General features: G+C 42.3%; 1 protein-coding gene across 1 annotated transcript; it reads left to right on the top strand.

Annotated features, from left to right (window-relative positions):
• Nucleotides 1-10,245: 10,245 nt before the first annotated feature.
• Nucleotides 10,246-12,802, top strand: LOC125509893 (crooked neck-like protein 1). The gene has a single exon (XM_048674920.1). It carries the CDS (start codon nt 10,384-10,386, stop codon nt 12,496-12,498), a length of 2,115 nt encoding a protein of 704 aa, XP_048530877.1. The 5' UTR covers nt 10,246-10,383; the 3' UTR covers nt 12,499-12,802.
• The last annotated feature ends 11,234 nt before the right edge of the window (nt 12,803-24,036 follow it).

The raw sequence follows: 24,036 nt of genomic DNA, 5'->3' as shown, positions 1-24,036 counted from the left end.
GCACTACCCTCTCATATTTAGAGGGGCATTTTGGTGATAGTTCCCCGCCCATTAGGTAAGCTGGACAGAGATCCAGTGACATGCTCATGGCATGTCACACTGTAACATGCTCGTTTGATCAAGAATAGAGGACCCAAATAGAATATTGCGGTGCTACTGTAGACGCAACACTATACATGGGTTCCTATAGATGTGTACCGTCGTCATATGCAGTTCATTTTGATCTCTCCCTTGATTCCCAATCGTGCGGTCTAGAGATATGTGCATGTTATCGTTACTGTTCATTGGTGACATGCCCATGACATGTACTGGATCGTTCATTGATGACATGCCCATGACATGTTATTGGGTCGCAATCCAAGTAAGCTGGCCATAGGTGAGTTTAGATCGTGATTATTATTTATTTAGACTAAACTTTTTTTCCATATTGACAATATCTTGTTGACAAATGAACTTTAAGATTATAATTGTGTACTATGCTTCACAACTACGTAATGACACGTCTAAACATTAATATACACTTTTTTATTATTATACAATTTTAAGATTGGCCATGAGAAATTTAATTTTATAAAACTTAAAAAATATACCAGAGGAATTTGATTCAGTTGTTTTCTTTTGAACACTGCAACTTATCTATTACATTGTTTAATTAAAATATTCTAGATTAGAAACAATGGGAAAGCAGAAAAGTGGAAGTCTTCAAAGATTAGTTTGTGCCACTTAGATTAATTGTAAATATATGATGATCTTCGTGTCTATTATAGTTTCCTAAATACCATGGCAGGTAGCTATGAAGTTGATGTTTCTAGAATGTACACTTACCTATTTTATGTGGAAGTAAATGAAAATGGATAATTATCTACATAATAAATAAATAAATTAGTAGAAAAACTGGAATATGAAATGTATCTATGTGTGGGTTGTCTTGTGATTACTCGTCTTTCATGACCACATATGTCTTTCATGTTCTTGTGGTCACCAATTAGTTGAGATCTCATGCATACTTTGCACTTGGCCTTGAATTAGCACCACTTAGCATAATAAAGTGTAAACATGCTTACTTTATGCGTACGTAAAATATTAGCACTTCTTATAGGTACTTGTGGTAATTTTTGTATCATATTTTTTATTTGACTTGTAATGTGCATAACGATGTGGAATTCATCCCAAAATAATAGTGACTTCCACACCTCATCTTAAATTGTTCAAAATAAATTTAATGTATCAAAATTAATGCATTAACATGTCGATTTGGAAAATCATATGTTGGTACACAACCTTCTACTTTTGTTGACCCTATTAGGATATATTTAAATAACTCCAGTGTGGATATGGTCTTAAGAAAAAGGGTTTCCCCCCGCTTTATATTATAAAGCAAACCACCACTACATCGATCCAAGTACAGAAGAGGAACAAACTCCAGTGAGGAGAGGACAATAACTCCAGTGAGGAGATCGTAGATTTAAGTAACTCCAGTGAGGAGATCGCGGGGTGGACAAATATATCACAAATTCTAGTTCTTTTTTAAGATTTTAGCAATTTTAGAACAATACAAACAAGTAGAGCAACTTAAAGAAGATAACTTGCATGCATTTAAAAGGAGTTGAGTTGAGAATGCAAGCATAAAGAGATTCAACGTTGTTTCCCCGTGGTTTTGATATTTGTTACTATCATACATTCACATTGATGGCGGCTTTAAATGAAGGTTGATCAGAAGGACCCTGGTTATGTCGCTCACCATGCCGACTAGAACATCGCTACATGTTTATGATGAAAACCAGACATCTTGCCTTCACCAACTAAACCCTGCAACAACATGCTTGCATTGTCCCTTTGTGAAGATCTTCTCTTTTTGTGCTGATGTTATGGCCCTAACTAGTTGGATATGTCATCCATGATGAAAAATCCCGCTTCCGAAATTTATAGTCGGTATCTGGCAATGGTTGTGCAAGTACATACTTTTTGAAGGCGATGCCGTCGAATTGTGACATACTCTTATGTTTTCCTTTTGCCTCATCTTGTCATGGTCCTAATATTGCTGGCTACTTCTTTCATGAAAATATGGAAGCGTGCATCTAATTATGCAAAGGCGAGGTTGTTTTTTTACCTTCATTTCTGTAAAGTGTTCTTAACACTATATTATTATTATTATTATTATTATTATTATTATTTATTTACTCATGCCATAAGTTATTGTTAGATCAAAGTAGCCTTCAGGCCCCCACTTTTTTTTTGAAGAGAGGCAAAAGATTTGCCTCATTCATTTAATAAGAGAATAGGGTTTATGGTTGTGTTACAACACAAACAGCGCCACAACAACACAAATGAATGTGACCAACTACTCTCGCGCCATCTAGTATCCCAACTTTCTAGCACCCGCAGTTACCCCAGGCCCCCACTTTCAATTAAGAAAATAGAGTATTTTTACTAGAAGCAATAACAGCCATACACGCTCAAGACATACATCCAGCCTACATCAGGGGTGCTAAACTAGAAGAAAAAGAAACTTAACTAGGGGAGATACAAACTCTCTCACACTCATGCCATACATACAACTTATAGCCAAGTAAGCACGAAAACCAAACACGCTTTATACTATTTATTGATAGAGGGAGTAACTAGTAAAACATAGGAGTAAGTGTCAACAGCCAGCAGTGGACAGTGCAGATAAGGCAGGTGCGTGGTCGAGAATGGAACACGAGCTCCACACATAATCGATCTTCTCATAGACGATAATATGTGGAGTGTGGAGTCACTCTCGTTGGTTGCATCATCCGGAAAAGGCAAACGGACCCTGAAAACGAAAGACAAGCTGCGTCCATAATGGAGCAGTATATGCCTCAATGGATCCTTTCCTCCGAGATTGATTAAGCGTGATATGATACTCTCTTCGTCCCAAAATTCTTATCTTAGATTTGTTCAGATACAAATATATCTAATACTAAACCGTGGCTTGATACATCTATATTTAGACGATCATTTTGGAAACAGATCATCAGGGCAGCCGCACATTTGTCTCCCTCCCTGTGTTGTGCTTGCGGTTGCGGCCGAGGCACTTTGCAGAAGTGATCGACGGAGGGCAGACAGGTTGACCAAACTGCATTGGAAAAAACAAGTACAAATGTGTAAGTGACGGTAGATTCCACCCGGCCGGTCTCGGATGCTTTCACTGTCCGAGGCACAGCAAATTAAAGGCCATGATACTTTTCTTGTGTTGGTTTTTCACGTGTGGAATCTGTAGGAAGATGAATGATGGAACGATCCCTTGGTAGCTTTATCGGCGTTGTTAATAATAAGCATAGCATAAGTTTCTCTGACAGTAGTACGTAGGATGCTTCGGCCCTAAAAAAGTCGGAGTTTACTTTTGACCATATCTTGCACCTGAAGATCACATTCGTGAGCGATACAATGTCATGATTTCCACTCGAGAAATTGTACGTAAGACTATACGCCTATATGCATGGCTGACTGGCTCCACCATCCGTGGACTGCAAGCGCAAAGCTAAATTGAGATAGTTCAACCAGCATACAATTTCTTGTGTGCCCGCGAAGCAAGGAAGAAACGTCCGTCGGCGGCCTCAAAAGAGAGAGAAAAACTTACCTCCAGGCTGGTTCGTGTCGTGCGTGCATATCTATCTCATTGTGCATGGTTCACCAACAACCTCTGAACATATCTGAGCCGGGATTGCGTGCACGTATACAGCACGGCACGCGCGATCCAGCGATCTGTCGCCGTCTCATTGATGGCCAGCACCGATTTCCGGTCTACTAGCATTTTTACTGAGACGACTGCACGCCTGCACAAAATTACCAGTCCTTATCGGCGCCGACCACCAGGCAGCGTGTGTGGATCAGGCTGAGGCCGGCTCCGATCGGTCCATCTTGTGCGACTGCAAGAAGACCACAACTCAATGCAAAAGTCAACACTTTTAGGCTAGCCATAGCGGGGGTAATGTAGGTAGTAACTTAACACATTTCAAGACAATTTTGCTTATGTGACAAGTATTTAATGAGGAGAGAGGTGTTTGAAGTAACATAATATGTTACTGTAACATAACACTTTTCAAGGTAAAATGAGTCTATAAGGCAATAAATGAAACAATCTATGACACTATTAAGATACTTTGCTTTATGAAGGTAGTAACTTAGGGGGTGTTTGGATCACTAGAGACTAGAGACTAGAGACTAGAGACTAGTAGTAGTCACCTTTAGTCAGTAAACCTCCAAACACCCCTGACTAGTGGGTGACTAAAACTAGTTTAGTCCCTAGTCACCCCACCCCCAACTTTTACTGACTAGAGACTAGTAGTAGTCACCTTTAGTCAGTAAACCTTCAAACACCCCTGACTTCTACTGACTAAAGTCCCCCTCTCTCTCCTCTAATTGGTGGACATTTAATACTGAGACATTTAATGCTGACTAGTAGTAGTCACCTTCCAAACAGAGCCTGACTACAAACTTCTAGTCTGACTACTACTAGTCACATGACTAGAGAGTATTCAAACACCCTCTTAGACTAGTGTCATATGCATGAGACTACTAGTATAGTATAAGTAACAAGAGTGAGTCTGTCTGCCGGGCGATCAGCGCGGAACACCAGAATGGGATTAATCAGCGCGAAACTCCCGGCCGGGCGAGAAGTGATAGCCTGATAGCCTGCTAGGGCATGTGGTCGGTTCGGCCGAAAAGGAAAAGACGTCGTGACAGAACATGCCCGATCCAGCTGACCATTCGGCGAGGCTGTTTCCAGACCATACACGTAATTTGTGTTCGGCTTGAGCCTAAACAGCGGGACTCAACTAGTTGGCAAGGGATTCTTCGGAACCTTCTAACAATCACTTGGGTAGGCTGGAAGCGTGTTATTAGGCGCGCTCACAGTCGCCGTCACGTGTCGCGCTTTGTGTGCTCTCTGTGTTTTTTATTTATTTTTCGCACGCATTTTTGGGTTTTTAACAATTTTTTTTGACTTTTTTGGGTTTTCACTGGTTTTTTTAGCTTTTGGAAAAATAAACCTTTTGTGCGAAAAGACATGTTTTTTTCGCGAGAGACACGGTTGTGCTTTCGCGAGAGACACGGCCGTGTCTCTTGAAAACAAAAAAGAATGTTTTTTTTTATTTTTTTTCTTCCAGAAAAGGTTTTGTTTTGCTTCCACGAGAGGCACCTCCCAGAAGCAGGAAAAATGTGTTTTCTGTTTTTTTCTTTTGCGAGAGGCATGCTCAGAAACGGGAAAAATATGTGTTTTTTTTGTTTTTTTCCTTTCGCGAGAGGTACGGTAGTGCCTCTTTCGGACACGAAAAAAATGTGCTCTCGGTCTGTTTTTTCATCCGGTTTTTTTGTGAAAAAATGTTCGTCAAAATCTATCAACCTGAGTTTTAGTTTTGAAGATCTCGACGCGAGAAATCCAATGATAAAAACATTCGAGATTTGGATTCATGATTTGAGAAATAAAAGATTCTGAATAAACAAGTGTACGAAAAAAAAAGAAAAATCCCAGGTTGTGACAAGTGACGCGCATGCAGGGCGCCACTTGTCGCAACCTGAGAAGATGAGAATGATTTTTGAAAGAAGTAATCTTAGTTAGTGATTTTGCTAAACAACACATTAAGTGGGGAGGCAATCCCTATTTGACGCTCGGGAGCGTCAAACTGAGGAACTTTCGCTGAAGCTCGCTAGCGAGCACCACGAAACAGGCCGGTCCAGTTCTAGCGTTAAAGCAGTGGAACATTCTAGTTTTGTTTCTCTGCTTTTTTCCTTTAGCTGGTTTTCCTGTTTTCCTTGTTTTCTATATTTTCCTGTTTTGTATCAATTTTTTTATTTTTTTCCATTTATTTTATTTTTCCATTTTCCTTTTTAATCTTAACCTTTGTATTCAAAAAATGTTTGAAATTCCAAATTCTGTTTAGTGATGTTAAAAACTGTTCATAATTTTAAAATTTTGTTCACTTTTCAAAAAAATAATCAGCGTATATCATGAAATGTTCTATATGTATTTAAATTTTGTTTAGCATGTATCATAAAATTATTCTATGTGTAGTTAAAAGTTGTTCATCATATATTAAAAAAATGTCAATGCATTTAAAAGTTGTTCTTGATAAAAAATTATCAGTCTGTTTTAAATATTGTTCAGCATATATCACAAAAGTGTTCACTGCGTAGTTTAAAATTGTTCAGCGTATATTACAAAAATGTTCAATGTATATTTAAAATTATTCATCATACATCAAATAATTCAATAAATGTAAAGGAATATTAAAAAAGGACCTGCCGCTGTCCATAGTACTTTAAGTTTAGCATTGTAATTTAGGACATACTCAGTCGCTAGCTGCAATGGCTCGCAGCGCGCCTACCCAGTGTTAGGTCGGGGGTTTGACTCCGTCCAACCCAACATTTTCTCATGACATTTTATATTATGTTTGCTCATCACACGGGAATGGGCCAACCCTTTGCACGAATCTTTCAACTAAAGCTCCTCATTTTAGCGCTCACGAGCGTTGAGCAGGAGCTCTCAAACGGGGACACCTCTTATTTCGCGTCTTTAGAGATGCAAAGGGGAACTATCACTCAGTAAAGCACCCGGTGGCCCGCCCCACGAACGCAAGACCCCTCCCCCCCCCCCCCCCCCGCACCACCACCACACAAAAAATATATTGGAAACCACTAGAGGTACTCAGTGCTGGTGACAGATTGTATCGCGAGTAATTTAAGATCAAATGTAGCCGTGCTATTTATTGCACAACTTATTGTACTGTTTACTTTTATTGAAAACATTTTGGAAAATGTCACTTTTTAAAAGAAGTATGAATGAAATTTTACATATTTAAAGAATGTTCATGACCATGCAAACAAATGTTCATCCATTCTAAGAGGTTCCCAAATTCAAACCAGTTCTTGAAATTGAGAAAAGTACACCAATTTGAGAAAAAATGTGAGTTTTAAAAATATTCATGGGTTTGAAAAGTTCGCAGATTTTGAAAAAGTTCATGAAATTGAAAATTTCACTAATTCGAGAAAAGTTCATGAGTTTGAAAAAAGTTCATGGATTTGAAAACTTCATGAAATTTCACGAATTTGTGATAGAAAAGAGCTCAAATGTCATGAATCTGAAAGAAAACAATCCATAAAAATTTAGGAATTTATAAAAAAACAGAATTAAATTTCATAAATTTTGAAAAAGTTCATGAATTTGGAAAAAATATCACATATTTGAAACAAAGTTCATGAAGTTTGGAAAATAATTCAAAATTTTGAAAAAAGGTCTAGAGTTAAAAGTTAATGCTCTTGAAAAAAGTTCACGGATTTGAAAAAAGATCAGTGGCTAAAAAAGTTCAAAAAATTTGAAAAAGAAAAACTGAAAGAGAATAAGAAAAAAAAAGAGGAACGAATTGAAAAACCAGAAAAAGGATTGTGTCGGCGACTTAGCGAACATCGCACGCAAGCTATTGCCCAAAAAAAAGTAAATGGGGCAAGCCTAATACTGAGGGGGTGTGTGCCCCGGTTAGCTAAAACTTCTGTAAGTGGAGCTGAGGGCGCGAAATAGGATCCAGGAGCGGGAAGGTCCCCTTTATGTTCACTTTCGCATCAAATAGTTGACCATTCGAATAGGCTGTGGCAGCCAGATAAGTGATACTCTATCGCGACCGTGAAAACCTTGCAAAACGATTTACGAATTTGTGATTTTATTTTAAAAATGGAGACATTTTTTGAAATTCAACACATGACTGTTTTGAAAGTTTCAACCATTTTTTGGAAAAACATCCAATTTTATGAAGAGATTTAAAAGAATTGAACATTTACTGAATTCAGAATAGGATATTTTTTTAAAATGCAAATGATTTTTGAAATTATGAATTTTTTTATAAAAATTATGAACATATATAGAAAACACGAATAATTTTTGAAATTCTAAACGATTTTTGAAAAAATTGGAATAAACATTCGAAGTTCCTGAATCTTATTTGAAAAGAAAAATAAATTTACAAATAAAAAAGGAAAGGAGGAAGGAAAGAAACACACAAAAAGGTAAAATTATAAAGAGAAAAAGAATAAACTAAAAAGCTATAAAACCTGGTTCAGGAACCTTCCAGAAGGTTCCCAAAATCGGACAAGAATCTTTTCCCGAAACCAGATTCTGTAGGATGCACGCACAGCTCAGTGCTCGCTGCTAAATGGGCCGATCCTGCTCCCTTGTTCGCTGGATCGCTTGTGCAAAACCAAAACAGTCCGTCACCAGGAGCATCCCTTAGGAAATTCCTCTTAAGCGCTCGAAATCCTTCATTGTTGTGTATGGCTCGAGCAATACACAGCGCGTTACGAGAGCTCATATACAACGCGTTTGGCGCCAGCTGAGCTAAGCTTATAGGTCGGCCCAGCTGCATTTGAGCTATATATCAGTTGACTCATGGACGAGCGACCGTCGAACAACGACCAGTTGAGCACGAAGAGTTGACTTTTTTGGAGAAAGAAAAAATAGTTCACAAGAATGAAATAAAAAGTTCAACAAATCTTAAAAGTTCAAAGACATTTCAACAAAAACACGATTTTATAAAATTTCATGAATTTCAAACAAGTTCATAATAAAAAAAATTAAGGCCTTTTTTCAAAAAAAATCATACAATTTCAAAAAAGGCTCACAAATTTGAGAGGATTTGAAAAAACACAAATATTTTTGAAAAATTCAAAGTTGATAAAAGTTAACAAATTTGTGAAAATGGTCATGAATTTGACAAAAACAAAAAAGAAAAACCATACAAAGCTGGCCCTGAAAAAGAGGGAAAACCACTCCAAATAAAACCGGGGAACCTTTTAGAAATTAATGATAGGGATTAAACATGGAGTAGTCATTTAAATTAATGATTGATCTTGTTGTCATTGATATGTTTGAGGATCCCATTGCTCCTATTATATTTGGTATGCCATTTTTGAGACCTATAATAGCTATCATCAATGTCTTTGAAAGAAATGCGAGATTTGACCCTCCGATGTAGAATCCACATGTTAGACACTACCCCGGAAAAAAAAGATGAAGATGCACGTTGGAGGGTATCATGATAAATGTCAGGAGCGATGGGCTCAAGATTATCACACCAAAGGAGAAGTAACCGTTACTACAATCGAGCTTAACAAAAAACAAAGCGCTTCATGGGAGGCAACCCATGCAAATAAGGTGGATGAAGAATTAAGTTTGTTTTCTTTTTGTTGTTTCAATAAAGAGTGCTAAAGTATTTGATAGGTGGAAAATGTGAGAAAAATAGTAGGTGATGTGGGTGGGATGGAGCTCGGATAGTCAAGGGCATGGCCTCAAACCTCAATGGGGTGGGAGAATATGGACCAGTGGGTGGGAGAACATGGCTTCTCGCGGGAGGTTGACTAAGTTGACAGGTGGGGGCCGTTTGTAAGTGAGAGAGGCGTGCATGGGTGCGGCTACCGTTGGATCTCTCAGAGATAGTTGCGATTAGATCGCAGCATGCTGGTTTGTTTTTTTATTCCTAAACGCTCACGCACTCGCGGTTGGGCACCGTAGTTGGGTCGTCCTGGTTGCGCCTGTGTTTTTTTCTTCTGTATTTTTGTTTTTATTTGTGACCCATGATTTAAGTATGGTTTGAATTGACCCAAATTCAAACCATTTCAAATTCTGTGAACACAAAACTATCACATAAACTAGGGTAAATATATATCTTAGGAAAATATTTTCTTGCCCTTATGCAAAATTTTAAAAGGTTTTTATATGCATAAAAAGATCATATGCCCAGCAATTAAATTCCAAATGGTTTTAGGTTTAAGAAATGGTCATTTTGATTTTCAAAACTCCAAAAATGCACTGAAATAATGGAATGTTATGTGTCAATGCGTATAGCCTAAATTTTTAAAAATTGGGATGTGACATGTTCTAAGTCAAACTTATTAAGTTTCTATCAAGTCTATCAAAACATATATCAATATTTATAACACCGAATTAGTTTCATTAGATTATTCACAAAATATATTTTCATACCGCTATATATTTTTGAACTTTTCAGACTATATATATATGATGTAATACATGGTCAAACTTAAAGAGGTTTGACTTATGACAAACCTAAAACTTCAATATTTTATCAGGGTTGAGTTTTTTTTTTTTGACGGGGCTGTCAGGGGTTGAGTTTGCAGCGCCGGGCTGTCCCAACTCCCAACCGTGTTCATGTTTGTTTCGGACTCTTTTCTCCTATTTTACGCGCAAAAGTTCTTCCCGAAAAAGAACTTGAACGGCGGTACTACGAGAGTCGATCGAGCCCCACGACTCCACGAGACGCTCGACCGATCTGCCCCGCCCCTCGCGCGGCCCCCTATTATCCCTCTCCTCCGGACACCCTAACCCTAGAGCACAAACACCAGCGACCGGCCATGGCGCTCACCACCCGCAGAGGCGGCGGCGCCGACCAAGCGAGCCTCGGCTTCCTCACGAACCGCGACACGGAGGTCAGGCTCCCCCGCGCGACGCGGGTGAAGAACAAGGCGCCGGCGGGGGTCCAGATCACCGCCGAGCAGATCCTCCGCGAGGCCCGGGAGCGGCAGGAGCCCGAGATCCGCCCGCCCAGGCAGAGGATAACCGACGCCGACGAGCTCGCGGACTACCAGCTCCGCGAGCGCAAGCGATTCGAAGGCCTCGTCACTCGCGGCGGCGTCCCGGCGTGGGTCAAGTATGCCCGGTGGGAGGAGGGGCAGGGGGACCTCGCCCGGGCTCGCTCCGTCTACGAGCGCGCCCTGGACCTGGACGCCGCCCGCCGCGACCACGCGATGTGGCTCAAGTACGCCGAGTTCGAGATGCGCAGCCGCTGCGTCAACCACGCGAGGAACGTCTGGGACCGCGCCGTCTCGCTCCTCCCCCGCGTCGACCAGCTGTGGCACAAGTACATCCACATGGAGGAGCTGCTTGGCGCCGTCGCCAGTGCTCGCCAGCTCTTTGAGCGCTGGATGGCATGGCGTCCCGACATTGCTGCCTGGAACTCGTACATCAAGTTCGAGCTGCGGTATGGGGAGGTTGAGCGTGCAAGGGCGATCTATGAGAGGTTTGTCGCCGAGCACCCACGGCCCGACACGTTCGTCCGATACGCCAAGTTTGAGATGAAACATGGAGGAGCAGAGCGGGCACGTCGCGTGTACGAGCATGCATCGGAACTGCTTGTGGACGATGAAGACGCAGAGGTGTTGTTTGTAGCTTTTGCTGAGTTTGAGGAAAATCGCCCGGAGGTGGAGCGCGCTCGTGCAATATACAAGTATGCGCTTGACAGAGTGCCGAAGGGCAAGGCTGAGGACCTTTACAGGAAGTTCCTGGCATTTGAGAAACGATGTGGTGACCGTGAGGGGATTGACGATGCCATTGTGGGCAAGCAGAGGTTCCAATATGAAGATGAGGTGAGGAGGAACCCGCTCAATTACGACTCATGGTTCGATTACATCAGGCTGGAGGAGAGCGCCGGTAATAAGGACAGGATCAGGGATGTGTACGAGAGGGCTATCGCAAATGTCCCCCCTGCACAAGAGAAGCGGTACTGGCAGAGGTATATATACCTTTGGATAAACTATGCTTTCTATGAGGAACTTGATGCACAGGACATGGAGAGGACCCGGGAGGTCTACAGGGCGTGTCTGAAACTCATTCCACACAAGGAGTTTACATTTGCGAAGTTGTGGCTGATGGCCGCGCAGTTTGAGATAAGACAGAAGAACATGAAGGCTGCACGGCGGATTCTTGGCAATGCGATAGGTATGGTGCCCAAGGGGAAATTATTCAAGCAGTACATTGAGATCGAGCTTCATCTCGGCAATTTCGACCGCTGTAGAACTCTGTATGAAAAGTATATCGAATGGTCTCCAGCAAACTGTTATGCCTGGAGGAAGTATGCTGAACTTGAAAAGAACCTCGGCGAGGCTGATCGTGCTCGGTCAATATACGATCTTGCTATCGCTCAGCCAGCCCTCGACATGCCCGAGGTTTTATGGAAGGAGTACTTGCAGTTTGAAATTGATGAAGGTGAATTTGGTAGGGCAAGGGAACTCTATGAGAGACTGCTTGATAGAACAAAGCATCTGAAGGTATGGATCAGCTACGCAGAATTCGAGGCCTCGACTGGCTTGGCAGAAGACAATGGACTGAATAAGAATCATGCTGGTTATCAGGCACAGCAGATCGAGCAGGTCCGGAGGTGTCGAGCGGTCTTTGAAAGGGCATTCGACTACTTCAGGACTAATGCTGCAGAGCTAAAGGAAGAAAGAGTGATGCTCCTGGAAGAATGGCTCAAAACAGAGTTGGGCTTTGGTGATCTTGGTGATGTTGCCTTAGTGCAGAAGAAGGCGCCAAGGAAAGTGAAGAGGAAGAGACCACTGCCCACAGATGATGGCTCCAATATTGCGTACGAGGAGTACGTTGATTATATCTTCCCTGATGAAGTCACGCCGGCATCGAACCTCAAGATATTGGCAGCTGCTTACAAGTGGAAGAAGCAGAAGACTTATTGATTGACACGTTTAGTTTCAAAATTAATCAAGAATGGTTGTAGGATTGCAACTTGGAAACAGTACGTAGACATCATTCTGTTGGATGCCAATTGTCATTTGTTATTCTTATTCCTGTAGCCTCAGTTTGAATGTTTGTTGATTGATATTCCTGCTGTATTCAGTTTCACCATTTAATCTAGATCAGAAGGATTACCATTTGACATAACATTAATTAGCAGTACTACTATTGGCTCTGAACTGTATTCAAAATTCAAATGTGCGACGTGAGCACTCTGCAGAAATTCACTTTCAAATTACAGTGGCCGCTTGATGGTGTTGTGTCTGTGCGCGTCCAAACCCTGACTGACAGGTTCATATTTTTCAGCACTTTACTTAATTTTGTCTTCCTTTCTGTGTTGTCTAATGCAAGTGTTTTCTATATTTAATATCCCCCGCAACTATGTAACCCAATTTGTTGTTTTACCATACGGTAGAGAAGTCTCAATTTGTTGTTCATATTTCTTTACGATGATTTATTTTGAGGGTACAACTTTAATCACATAACAACATTTTGCTGGACGTTAGTCGTCTCAATTTTGAATATGGGTCAGTCTGATTTGATGGAGAAGGAAGCAGGCCACAGTAAGCAGCAACGAGGCTGTAGCGAGGCTCGCGGAAGCCAGCAAGGCCTCGGCCAGGAATGAGCCGTAGCTGGCAACCGATGGAGGTGAGTCCGAAGGTTGACAGTTCGGGTGCGAGGGGTGCAAGGTTTACCAGGCTAGAGGGATAACCGGGGGCGGCCGCGAGGTGGTAGCGGGAGTGCCGCAGACCGGTCGTGGGTGGTTCAGATCGAGATCACGGAGAAGACGATGAAACATGTTCTTTTTCAAAAAGAATCAGATTTATTATAAAGATTCATAGAAAGTACAAAGGACCTTAAATATAATAAAAATTACATCTAGGTTCATGGACCACCGAACGACCATTGCCACCGACATGCCGCTGTCGTCGCACCTATACCAGATCCACTACGAAATCTTCGTGCATGTGCCTCTAAGGACCAGCGCTCTGGAGTCCTTGCCGTTCAATTCTTAAATTGGTCTGAAAAACCTTATACCAAATCTTGCCGCTGCGTACGAACGACAAGAAACCCTAAGCTCACCATCCTGAGGAGCTGGTAGGAAACTACATTGGAGCTTCATTTGACAGACAAATTTGAGGAGGATCAAAACCCGAAAGACAAACTCGAAGAAAAAGCATCGCCATACGTCCGAGCACCGTTCCTACGAAATCTATATCTATATCTATATCTATACCTTTTTTTAGGGAAAGCTATCATGGCTAGCTTTATTGATTTAACATAGGCATTACATCGTCCACAAGTGAAGAGATCAGACAACCCGGGGGTTTGTCTGTCCAATTTAAAGAGGTCTTATTACAATAAGAAAAGTTAGTAGTACATGCGCCGCCGCTTGATTGGAAGAACGAAAACAATGCTTGAAGACAACCTTCCCTATTAAAGAAGAAACATCCACACATTCCCCGAAAATTGCTGTTGCAGTATCCCACCATCTAGATTGGCCATCACAAAAGTTTATGACGTTTAAGGAATCTGATACCTACTAATAAAAGAAATAGCTATTCTTAATCTGTTTTGCTATTTTACAGAAAACCCCCTAATGTTTCTGACATTACTCCCGCAGTACATATCAAATATTTTTTAAATATTCATATCTTCTAAGCCGTAACTTCAAATTTAACATGTTATATATGGAATTTGATTAGAAAAATATATAAAATATGAATATGATGTTATTTTACCTGTTAACAATTTTAAAAATGAGATTTGCGCTATTCTCCTATGTATAAGAAGAAGAAAAAGAAGACATGCATAAAAACAAGTAAAAAGGAGGCATGCATGAAAAAATAAAAAATAAAAGACAAGTTTGATAAGATATAAATAGTGATGAAATATGGACTGATACCTATGACATGTATGACAAGAAATAGTGATGAAATAGAGGCGCAAGTACCTGCTCCACAGGAGACCATGCAAAAATGTTCTGTTCCAGATAAAAAAACACTCTTTTTATGATTAAAATATCCTGTATCATTGTACAACCTTTTTAACAACTCTTCATGTACTTAAAAAATATGCATGTGAAAAAAGTGTTCAAGAGTTACCCTAAGTTGGTGATTTTAAAACTGAAAAAAATCTTGTCTCCGTAGTGTGCTAACGTGTCATCGTTTGTTTTTGTCGTTTTTATTTACTCGCCCGTAACAACACTCCATTCCGAACATGACATGAATAAATGCATGATCACTTGCCCGTTTCTTTGTACGGATTAAATCTACATGCAAGCCCTGTAGAATCTTAAACCGTGCTTTTATAGGTTAAAACCATCTTTAGTTGGGCCGTAGCTATAAATTCTCAGATTATAGACCATTTTTTGTGCTCTTAGAGCGTGTGGTATTTTTCTCTCTCGTTGCAACGCACGAGACTTTTTGCTAGTCCTACCTATATGCTAGCCAGAGCCGAGGCACCAAGAATCTGCTCCCGCCACCGGCCACCGGAGAGGCAGGTGGAGGGGAGACAAAACCACGGGCTCGCCGGTGGAGATCGATGGGAGAAAGGCTTTCTCTAGTTTCCTTGCCAGAGGGGAAAGAAAAGGGACCGGTTCTGAGATTTCAACGAACAGTGCTTTTCAGAAGATAGGAGATCTGACCGTTTCCTTTACATCCAACGGGTTAAAAGAATTGAGTAGCTCAATTTCTTTTGAATCGACGCACCCAGCCAGGCCGTAATTAAGGTGGTAGGAGTAGTTCAAATGCACCAAGATACAGACTTAGAGGCTAGAGCAACTCCAAGAGCTCCCCTAAAAACTCCCCGTAAACCAACTTCTATGGGATGATCGTAAATTTTTAGGGAAGTTTTCTGATGACAACTTTTCTCGGTTCCGACACATATCTTCCTCTAAACTTTTAGTTTTTCAGTAAACTAGCCTAGAAAATGGCCCAGTTCCACAAGTCGGTGACCCGGCGTGGTGATGTGGTGGTGCCACGATGGTGGCAGCCCGAGATGGCGGCGCCCGGCCGCGATGTGGTGGTGCCATGATGGTGGCAGCCCGAGATGGCGGCGCCCAACCGCGATGTGGTGGTGGCGCGGCATGGTGACGGTGGCGGCGGTGCTCTGCGTGATGGCAGACGGCGGCGGCATGGTGTCGGCAGCCCTCTCGTGGCGGTGCTCGGCGACATGGTAGCGGCGGCGGCGATGCTCTGCGTGATGGCAATTGGCGGCGGCGTGGTGTCGGCAGCCCTCGCGTGGCGTCGCCCGGCGCAGCGTGGCGATCTGGCAGCGGCGAAGGCAACATTCCGGCGGTGGCGCGACCCGGCGTGGCGTTCCGTTGGAGGCGAAGGTAATATTAAAGCGGCGATGCAGCGGTGTCCCGATGTTGCGCCCGTGAAGTTTCAGGCGGTTATCCACCCGCCAAAATTATACATGAAGGCCATCTTCTCGTAAATTTGGAGGATGGAGGAGGTATTTTTAGGGGATCCTGTATTTTTTTCGTGTTTACGAAAGCTGTTGGAGGCCTTGTTTTGACCCAACTTCCCAAAAATAGTAGTTCTTTTAGAGATACATGAGCTATTGGAGTTGCTCTTAGGGGAGGGTGCCGAGATATGAGACGTGCATAGCCTTCGGCGCCTCCTCTTCTCTGAGCAAAGAAGCCTAGGATTCCTCTACCTCCCGCCGGCGTCACAGGCGGCCAGCCTTGTCTTCGGCGACCCTAGGGTCATGGATGCACGGTGTACCCTAGCACTTGTCGAAGGGAAGGATCTTGCTTCGTTTTTAGGTGTTTTTATAAGTTCGTTTAGGATTTGCATTCTGATCAGAAAGACGAGGTAGTGGTGGCTTTCTGAAGATGGAATAAGATTCTCCTACCCTAGTCCCTGTTCCGGTGATGCGTTTAGTTTTAACAGAGTGTATGTGGAGATGTGTCTACGGCGGATCTTGCAAGATTCAGTCGTTGCTGGTCTTCGATGGATTTGTTTGAATCTAGCTTTTGTTAATTTTGGTTCGTGTGTCTACAGGTTGGATTATTTCGATCTATATTTTTCTTCATCAACGACAGTTGCTGTTAGCATGCGACTTCTCGATTATCTACTACAATAAGTTTGGTCCGGCTTAAATGAGGAAGGGGCCGATGATGGTGGCGTGCCTTCGGCTCGCTCCACTGCTTGTAGTCGTCGCCAGGTGGTCTATGTACATGGATGTAATTTTTGTTATGTCTGTATTCTTTGTAGTGTCATGTCATGATGAATATAGATGAGAAAATTCCTTATTTGACATTGTCTTAAAATTTGGTTCCTTATTTGACACTGGTGAAAGTGCAATCATGCCCTTAATCGTATTTTGATGTTGATAACAACATGCATATTGAGACTAATCATGTTTATCGAGTATTTCTCAGGATTATGTCCCAAGGGCTATGTGTGTGTGTGGATCATGACTAAGGACATAACAACATATATCACCCAAGAGCAGAGACACAAGACAAAGATAAAAAGCTTCGGCTCCTTGTTTTCGGTTTTGCTCTTGAGTGTAGGGATCCCGCACTATTAAGAGGGGATCGATGGATTTCGCGAAAGAACTTGCTCAAAACCACAAAATTCCCTCTCATACCATCTCATAAATTCTTCCTCTAACTTGTGCAAAAGTGGTAGTAGGTTTCCAAACTAAAAGGTCCAACTTTCACCGGACGTCCGAAGTCTGCGGACGTCCGGCCTCTCTCAACCAACCAGACATCCGACTCTCTCCAGTCGTCCGGTGAGTCTGCACAGAACTGAAATTAGCGGAAGACCGGTCACACTGGATGTCCGGTCACCAGACGTCTGCTCACTTCCGGATTTCCGGTGCACTCAAACAGAACTACAATTAACGGATGTCCGATGACACCGGACGTCCGGGCTCCGGATGACCGGCGCCTTCCGGATGTCCGCTACCTCTGTTTTCACGGTCAGATTTATACTCCAGTGAGCGGACGACCGGCTGCCCGGTCGGACGTCCGGTCCGATCTATGTCACCGGTCGTCCGGTACCCACCGGACGTCCGGCAGCTCCTGTGCCTTAAGTGGCCAAACGGCTAGCTTTTCACTACCACTATATATAGCCTTTCTTCCCCTTCGGGATGGGGTTGACCACTCACGTTGAACAAACCCTAGAACACATTACACTCTCTCTCTCACTCCTCCACACCAAATCTTAGATCCCCAAGGGATTGAGAGCATTTGAGAGAAGTTGTCCGACCAAGTGATAGATCCACTCCTTCCCCTTCTTTGCACCAAAGGAATTTGTGACTTGAGCAAGTCTTGAGCTTTTCCCATCGTTCTTGTTACTCTTGGAGGTTGGAGACTCCTAGGCGGTAGGAGTCTTTCGGAGAGGAATCAACCTTTGTGATTACCTCCGGAAAAGTTTGTGAGGGTTTGGAGACCACCCCAAGGTCTACCACTAGTGGTTGAGAAACGCCTTCGTGGTGTTGTCTCAAAAAGAGAACAGGGTGAGCCTTCGTGGCGTTGGTGTGCCTTCGTGGTAACACCCACCTCTCTAAACGGTGACGTAGCTTCTCTCCAAGGAAGTGAACATCGGCTTACATCCTCGTCTCTCGGAGTTGCGGTTATCCCTAACCTTAACTCTCTGCTTGTGGTTACTTGTCTCATCTGCACTTACCTAAATCATATTGTGTCAGTCTACTCATTTACTTGTATTACTTGATTATCTTGTTTAGCTCTTAGCATCACACTTGCGATTGTTAGGCTCACTTTCATATTCCACACTATTGCCTAAAATTGCCAAGTAACAATTAAAATTTGTATTTGTACCTATTCACCCCCCCCTCTAGGTCCATCTCGATCCTTTCAACTGGAAAAGTTTTTCTTCCCTATTTGACACTAGTCCTAAATTTTATTCCCTATACGACACTTCCGTCCATTTTGAGCCTAAATGACACCTGAAAAGACAATTTGCCCCTCATGCACTATGTGTGTGCGCACGTGTGTGCTGTTGCGTGTGTGGGTCCACGCGCACATGTGTGCTGCTGCTGCATGTGTGTGTGCATGTGTGCTGCTGCGTGTGTGTTTGCTACTGCGTGTGTACGTGCGCGCGCGAGTGTGTGCTGTTGCGTGCCTGCGTGTGTGCTGCTGCTGCGTGTGTGTATGTGTGTGTGCTGCGTGCGTGTGTGTTGCTGTGTGTGTGTGTGCACGTGCACGTGCATGTTGTTGCGTGTGTGCGCGCGCGTGTGTGTGTTGGTGCATGTGTATGTGTTGCTGCATGTGTGCTCCTGCCCTCGCACTGATGCTGCGTGTGTGCGCTATTGCCCGCTACACACATACCACATGAGGGGCAAAAGAATCTTTTCAGGTGTCATTTAGATTTAAAATGGACAAAAATGTCATATAGGGAATAAAATTTAGAACTTGTGTCAAATAGGGAAGAAAAACTTTTTCAGTATCAAATAAGGAAGCATATTTTAAAATAATGTCAAATAAGGAATTTTCTCAATATAGATTGAAAGTTTTCTCAAAAGAAAGGTACTACAAGTATCCATGGTCAAGTGTCAACGAACACGACTGTAAAAAAAAAATGCAAGTAAACTGAAACTTGAATAGGTTACAGGCAACTGAATAATAGGGGAGTGACTACGTGCAAGGTGACTGTTTTTAATTTTTGGGTCAGTTGACTGACCATAATTTTTACTCTCTTGTACGTTGGTACAGACTGCTCTAATATAGTGTTCAAAGCGTTTACAGGTGACCGAAGAATAGCACTCTCACACATATGTGCAATCTTTCACACATGTATATTTATTTTTATATGCATGCATACAATACATACACATATACACATGTATATATCATTTTGAAGGGAGAGAAAGGGGGGGGGGGGTACTTAAACCCATATTTGATATTTCTAACTCGTTTATGTCTACTATAATCATCTCACTAGACAACTTAATATTAGATTTTTTTTTGATAAATTACACAGGCCATACTGAATGTTCTTATAGAAGCCACACAACTTTGGACCCGAATTGAGGATTGCACAAACATTCTTCATCTTTAAGCGGCTATTGAAAAATAAATGAAGTCTCACCCAAAATTTGAACTGTTAAATTAAAAATCTAACACCTGTGTTGGGTTCACCTTAAAGAGTAAACGGTAAAAAATAAGAGTAAATATGAATAAAAAATAAATTTTATAAAAAATGAAATAGTGCAATTGGTATTAACCTTAAAGAACAAAGATAATGAAAAAAAATGAAAAAAAATAATGACAAAATTTGCACACAATCTCCACAGAAATTGCGCTATTCTAAGATATGCAAGAATATGCGTATAATAAAGGAATTTTCACAAAAAAGAAAGTTTCCTAGGAAGAAATAATTTTTTTTAGAGGAATGCCCTTGGGTGCACTTTATTAAAATCAAATGGTGGTTACATCAAAACTAATGTTTGGGACAATAAATTATTAGCATTGGTATTACCCTTAATGAAGAAAAAGAATAAAATAAAACTGAAACAAATTCAAAATAATAAAGTTTTCTATGAAAGAATGAATTAGTGGCTTTTGTATTACCCTTCAATAAGAAAGAAGATGAAATAAATACCGAAACGGACTCAAAGTAGTGAAATTCCCAGAGAAAGAATGAATTTGTGACATTGTATTATGATTTAAGAAGAAAAAAATAAATAAAAAACAAATCTAAATCAGACAATTACAAAATTTACACACGATATACATAAAAAATGCGTGTTATAAAAATACACAAGAAAAAGCATATGAAAGTGAATTTTTTGCAAAAATATATATAGTTTCCTATGTACGGTTGAATTAATGACATTCGTATTACCTTTAAAGAAGAAAGAAAATGAAATAAATACTAAAACAAAACCAAAATAATGAAATTTTTTAAGGAAGAATGAATTGGTGGGCGTTGATATTACCATTTAAGAAGAATGAAAATGAGAAAAAAAATCTAAATCAAACAATGACAAATTTTGCAGATGATACACATAAAAGTTGTGATTTAAAATATATGCAAGAATGAACATATAAAAGTGGATTTTTATACAAAAAGAAGTTTCATTACTACGAATGAATTAGTGGTACTGGTTCTACTGTCAAGGGAATTGAAGTTTTCTAATAAAGAATGAATTAGTTGGTATTAACCTTTGTGAAGAAACAAAATGACAAAAAGAAATTGCATACGAGTTTGCATTGAAATTGCACTTTTTCTAATATGAAACAATAGTCATATAATAATACAATTTTGACACATATTGTATAGTTTTTATGTGTATACATTTACACTCATCAAACACCCTAAAATAGCAACACACAAAAAACTGAAAACCAACTAATAAAGAAAAACAGAAAACAAAAGCAAAAGCAAAAATGCACATCTATACTCCTATATAGTGTACGAGTAGCAAGTCATATGGACCGTTGGATCTTCCTAATCGGACGGCTCAAATTTAATGGCTTGTGTTACCGATACACGTGGCTGCATATAAACCGTTGGATATGTTAATCTGATGGCCTACATTGCGGGGATTTGCTGCACCATTTCCCCGTGCTGCCAGTCTGCCACTCTCAGATGTAGTAGTACTTTCTAGGATGTGCATGCATGTGATTCTCCTTGTGTTCTTTATAGCCTAGCCACTATCCAGAAATTTCCAGCAGAGTCCGGTGATGCATGCAGGAGTAGAGTAGAGTGGCACCAGGAGTGCTAGCAGCAGCAACTAGCAAGTACGCTTCATGATGAGAGAGAGAGAAAGCATGTGATGGTGTAGCATGGGTAAAGGCGCACAAGCTAAAACAGATTAAACAGTGACAAACAAAGTGAAAATGTAATATATGTACAACTAAATAGCTTTTACTTTCTCTTATTACAAATTTATTTTACAAATATTTATTACCCTTGTTTTCTTAGTTTTTATCAACAATTCTGTGAAAACTCTGATTTGCAAACAGACACAATAATGTTTAAATTATTATTTTATTTCTAACGATAAATAACTTGCAAACAGTACTCTCTCTTGCTCAATCTAATATTTCCTCCGATCCATAATAAGTATCGCAGTTCTGAACTGAAGTTAAACTTAAACTTTATTAAGACAAACATTTGAGGAGTGAACCTGGTATACTTTTTCTCATGGTATTCTATATTGTGTAAATTCGGTATTATATATATATATTTATTAAATCGTGCAAAATTTTATAATTAATAATTAATTAGTTCAACTCATGATCCTACTTAAATTTTTTTTTGTGAAATATGATACTATTTAAAATTACCCACATGTATGTGTATTAATAACTATCTCCACACGTGCATGGCACGTGCCATTTACTAGTGTAAATAAAGAGAGAAAGGGAAAGGCAGGGTCGCACATGAAATGGGTTCAGCCCACTAAGGAATCGACTGACCCAAAATATATGGTCAGTCAAGAAAAAACAGCCCAAAGCAGTGCATAGACCAGCCCAGAAAAAAATATGAGCACGAATCTGACGTAGAATTCAACAGTCCAAAAATTGACTAACCCAAAAGTAATTTTCAGGCGACTTGCGTATAGCTAAAGTGGAATAAAACCGTTAAAAAAAAAGCTAAAGTGGAATAATAGAGGACTAGCGATGGCTGGTTGGCAGGTTGAGCAGAGCCTTCATCTCCTCGTATGCCACCAGCCCGATGGCCGCTGACGGCGCCGCCTTCAGGAACGAGAGCCCTAGCCCTGCGTATAGCTGCCGCGCCCCCTGCGCCCTTGCGATGGCCCGAACGCCCTGCAGCGCCCCGGTGACCGCCGTCCCCGTGCCGGTGCCGCCGAGCTGCATCTGCCGCCGCACCACGCTCAGCGGGTACGTCGCCGTGTTGCCCACCAGACCCGCCGCCATCCCGCACACCACCTTGGCATCCACGCGCCCCTCGTAGTCCTCTGGGAGCCGGCGCTTCAGCGACTCGTACACGAAGAAGCGGAGCCCGGCGGTCGGGAGCACGCGCGCCAGCGACGGCCACGCACCACGGTACAGGCCGCGGACGCCGCCCTCCGCGTACACGCTCCGGAGCACGCCGAAGACGCCCGCCTCGGTGGCACGGCAGGCGAGCCTGGTGCGCGCGAGATCGAGCGGGTACGTGGCTATCAGCGACGTGCCGCCGGCGGCCGAGCCGGCGAGCAGGTCCACGACCGGCCCGCCGCCGAGCGAGGGGACGGCGCCGAGGAGCCAGCTCCGGTACTGCTCGTACGCCATGAAGTGGATCGCCTTGGAAGGGAACACGCGCAGCGCGTTGGTGCCGTTCCCGCGGTAGAGCCCCCTGAGGCCCTCGCGGCGGCTGATCTCGAGGAGCGTCCTGAAGGCGCTGGTGCCGGCGGGCGCCGCCCCACCTCCGACCTGTCGGAGGAGCTTCACTCGATCTAGCGGCGCGACGGCCGTCTTGGCCGCCACGCCCGCGACGCCGCCGGCGAGCATCTCCTTGACGTGGTGCCACGGCGTGGAGCCGAGCGCGGCATCGCTTGCTACTGCCATATTGGAGACATCGGAAGTGGTGACCGTCTCCTGAACGCTGTCCATTGGCATGGTATATACTGTACGTCCACCTACGTTGTCGATAGCAAAAATACGGAATCCTCGCTCGCTATATATATCCCGGCGGGGACGCGACGTTTGTCTCAGCATCGGAGTCCGAGATGGATTAGTGTCCGCGATCACGAGGGTTTGCGGTTCGAAACAATAACGAATAAATATACCAAAATGTTACGTAGGCAACTGAAGTATCCTTCGATTTTGAAAAATCCAATTGACGTCCGTCGATTATGTGCAAAGCCCCGGGATGGAGATGAGGACGCCACAGCGAGCGGCAGCTGGCTTAGGTCTTTCCGTTGCTGCAACGCTCCCCTTGATCGGATGGGGTGAGAATATCGGAAGGAGAGTAAACCTTTTTTTTTTGCAGGGTGAGGAGAGTAAACCTTACGTGAATTGTGTTCTCACATGTGGCCAGCTCTCTCCCGTATCCCTTTAATATGACGCTGATGACAGGGGACCTAAAACCTGAGTTGGTTTTTGGGCGCCCCCGATCAGGGCGCGTTAGTTCTGATCGAGGCTCACGTATGTTGGTACGTGGACCCCTTTACTTATCGTTATCCCTTCATTTTTTTCTGTTAGACTAATAGATCTAACTGGCCTGTTTAAGTCGTCAGATCAAAACCAACATTCTCCCTCTTGATCATTAGGCTTAACTTCATTCGCCCATTCTACATAGGAATGATGCACCAAAGTGAGGTGTTACAACAGCTCGAAACGCTATAGAACCTCAACACTTATAGCACACCCGCCTATTTCGAAATGGAAAACATTTTGCTAATTGGGGAGTGGTTTATTTTAATGGTCCTCTTATTCCAGAATCATCAGGCTTCCAGTAGTCCCATGCCGGCAACATGCTCACGAAAAATACTGGGTGGTAAGCCTTTTGTTAGCGAATCCGTAAGCATATGCTTCGTTCTTATGTGTTTAA

The sequence above is a fragment of the Triticum urartu genome, chromosome 5 (genome assembly GCF_003073215.2).
Source record: "Triticum urartu cultivar G1812 chromosome 5, Tu2.1, whole genome shotgun sequence".
Lineage (NCBI taxonomy): Eukaryota > Viridiplantae > Streptophyta > Magnoliopsida > Poales > Poaceae > Triticum > Triticum urartu.
This window is presented reverse-complemented; position numbering and strand designations above follow the sequence as displayed.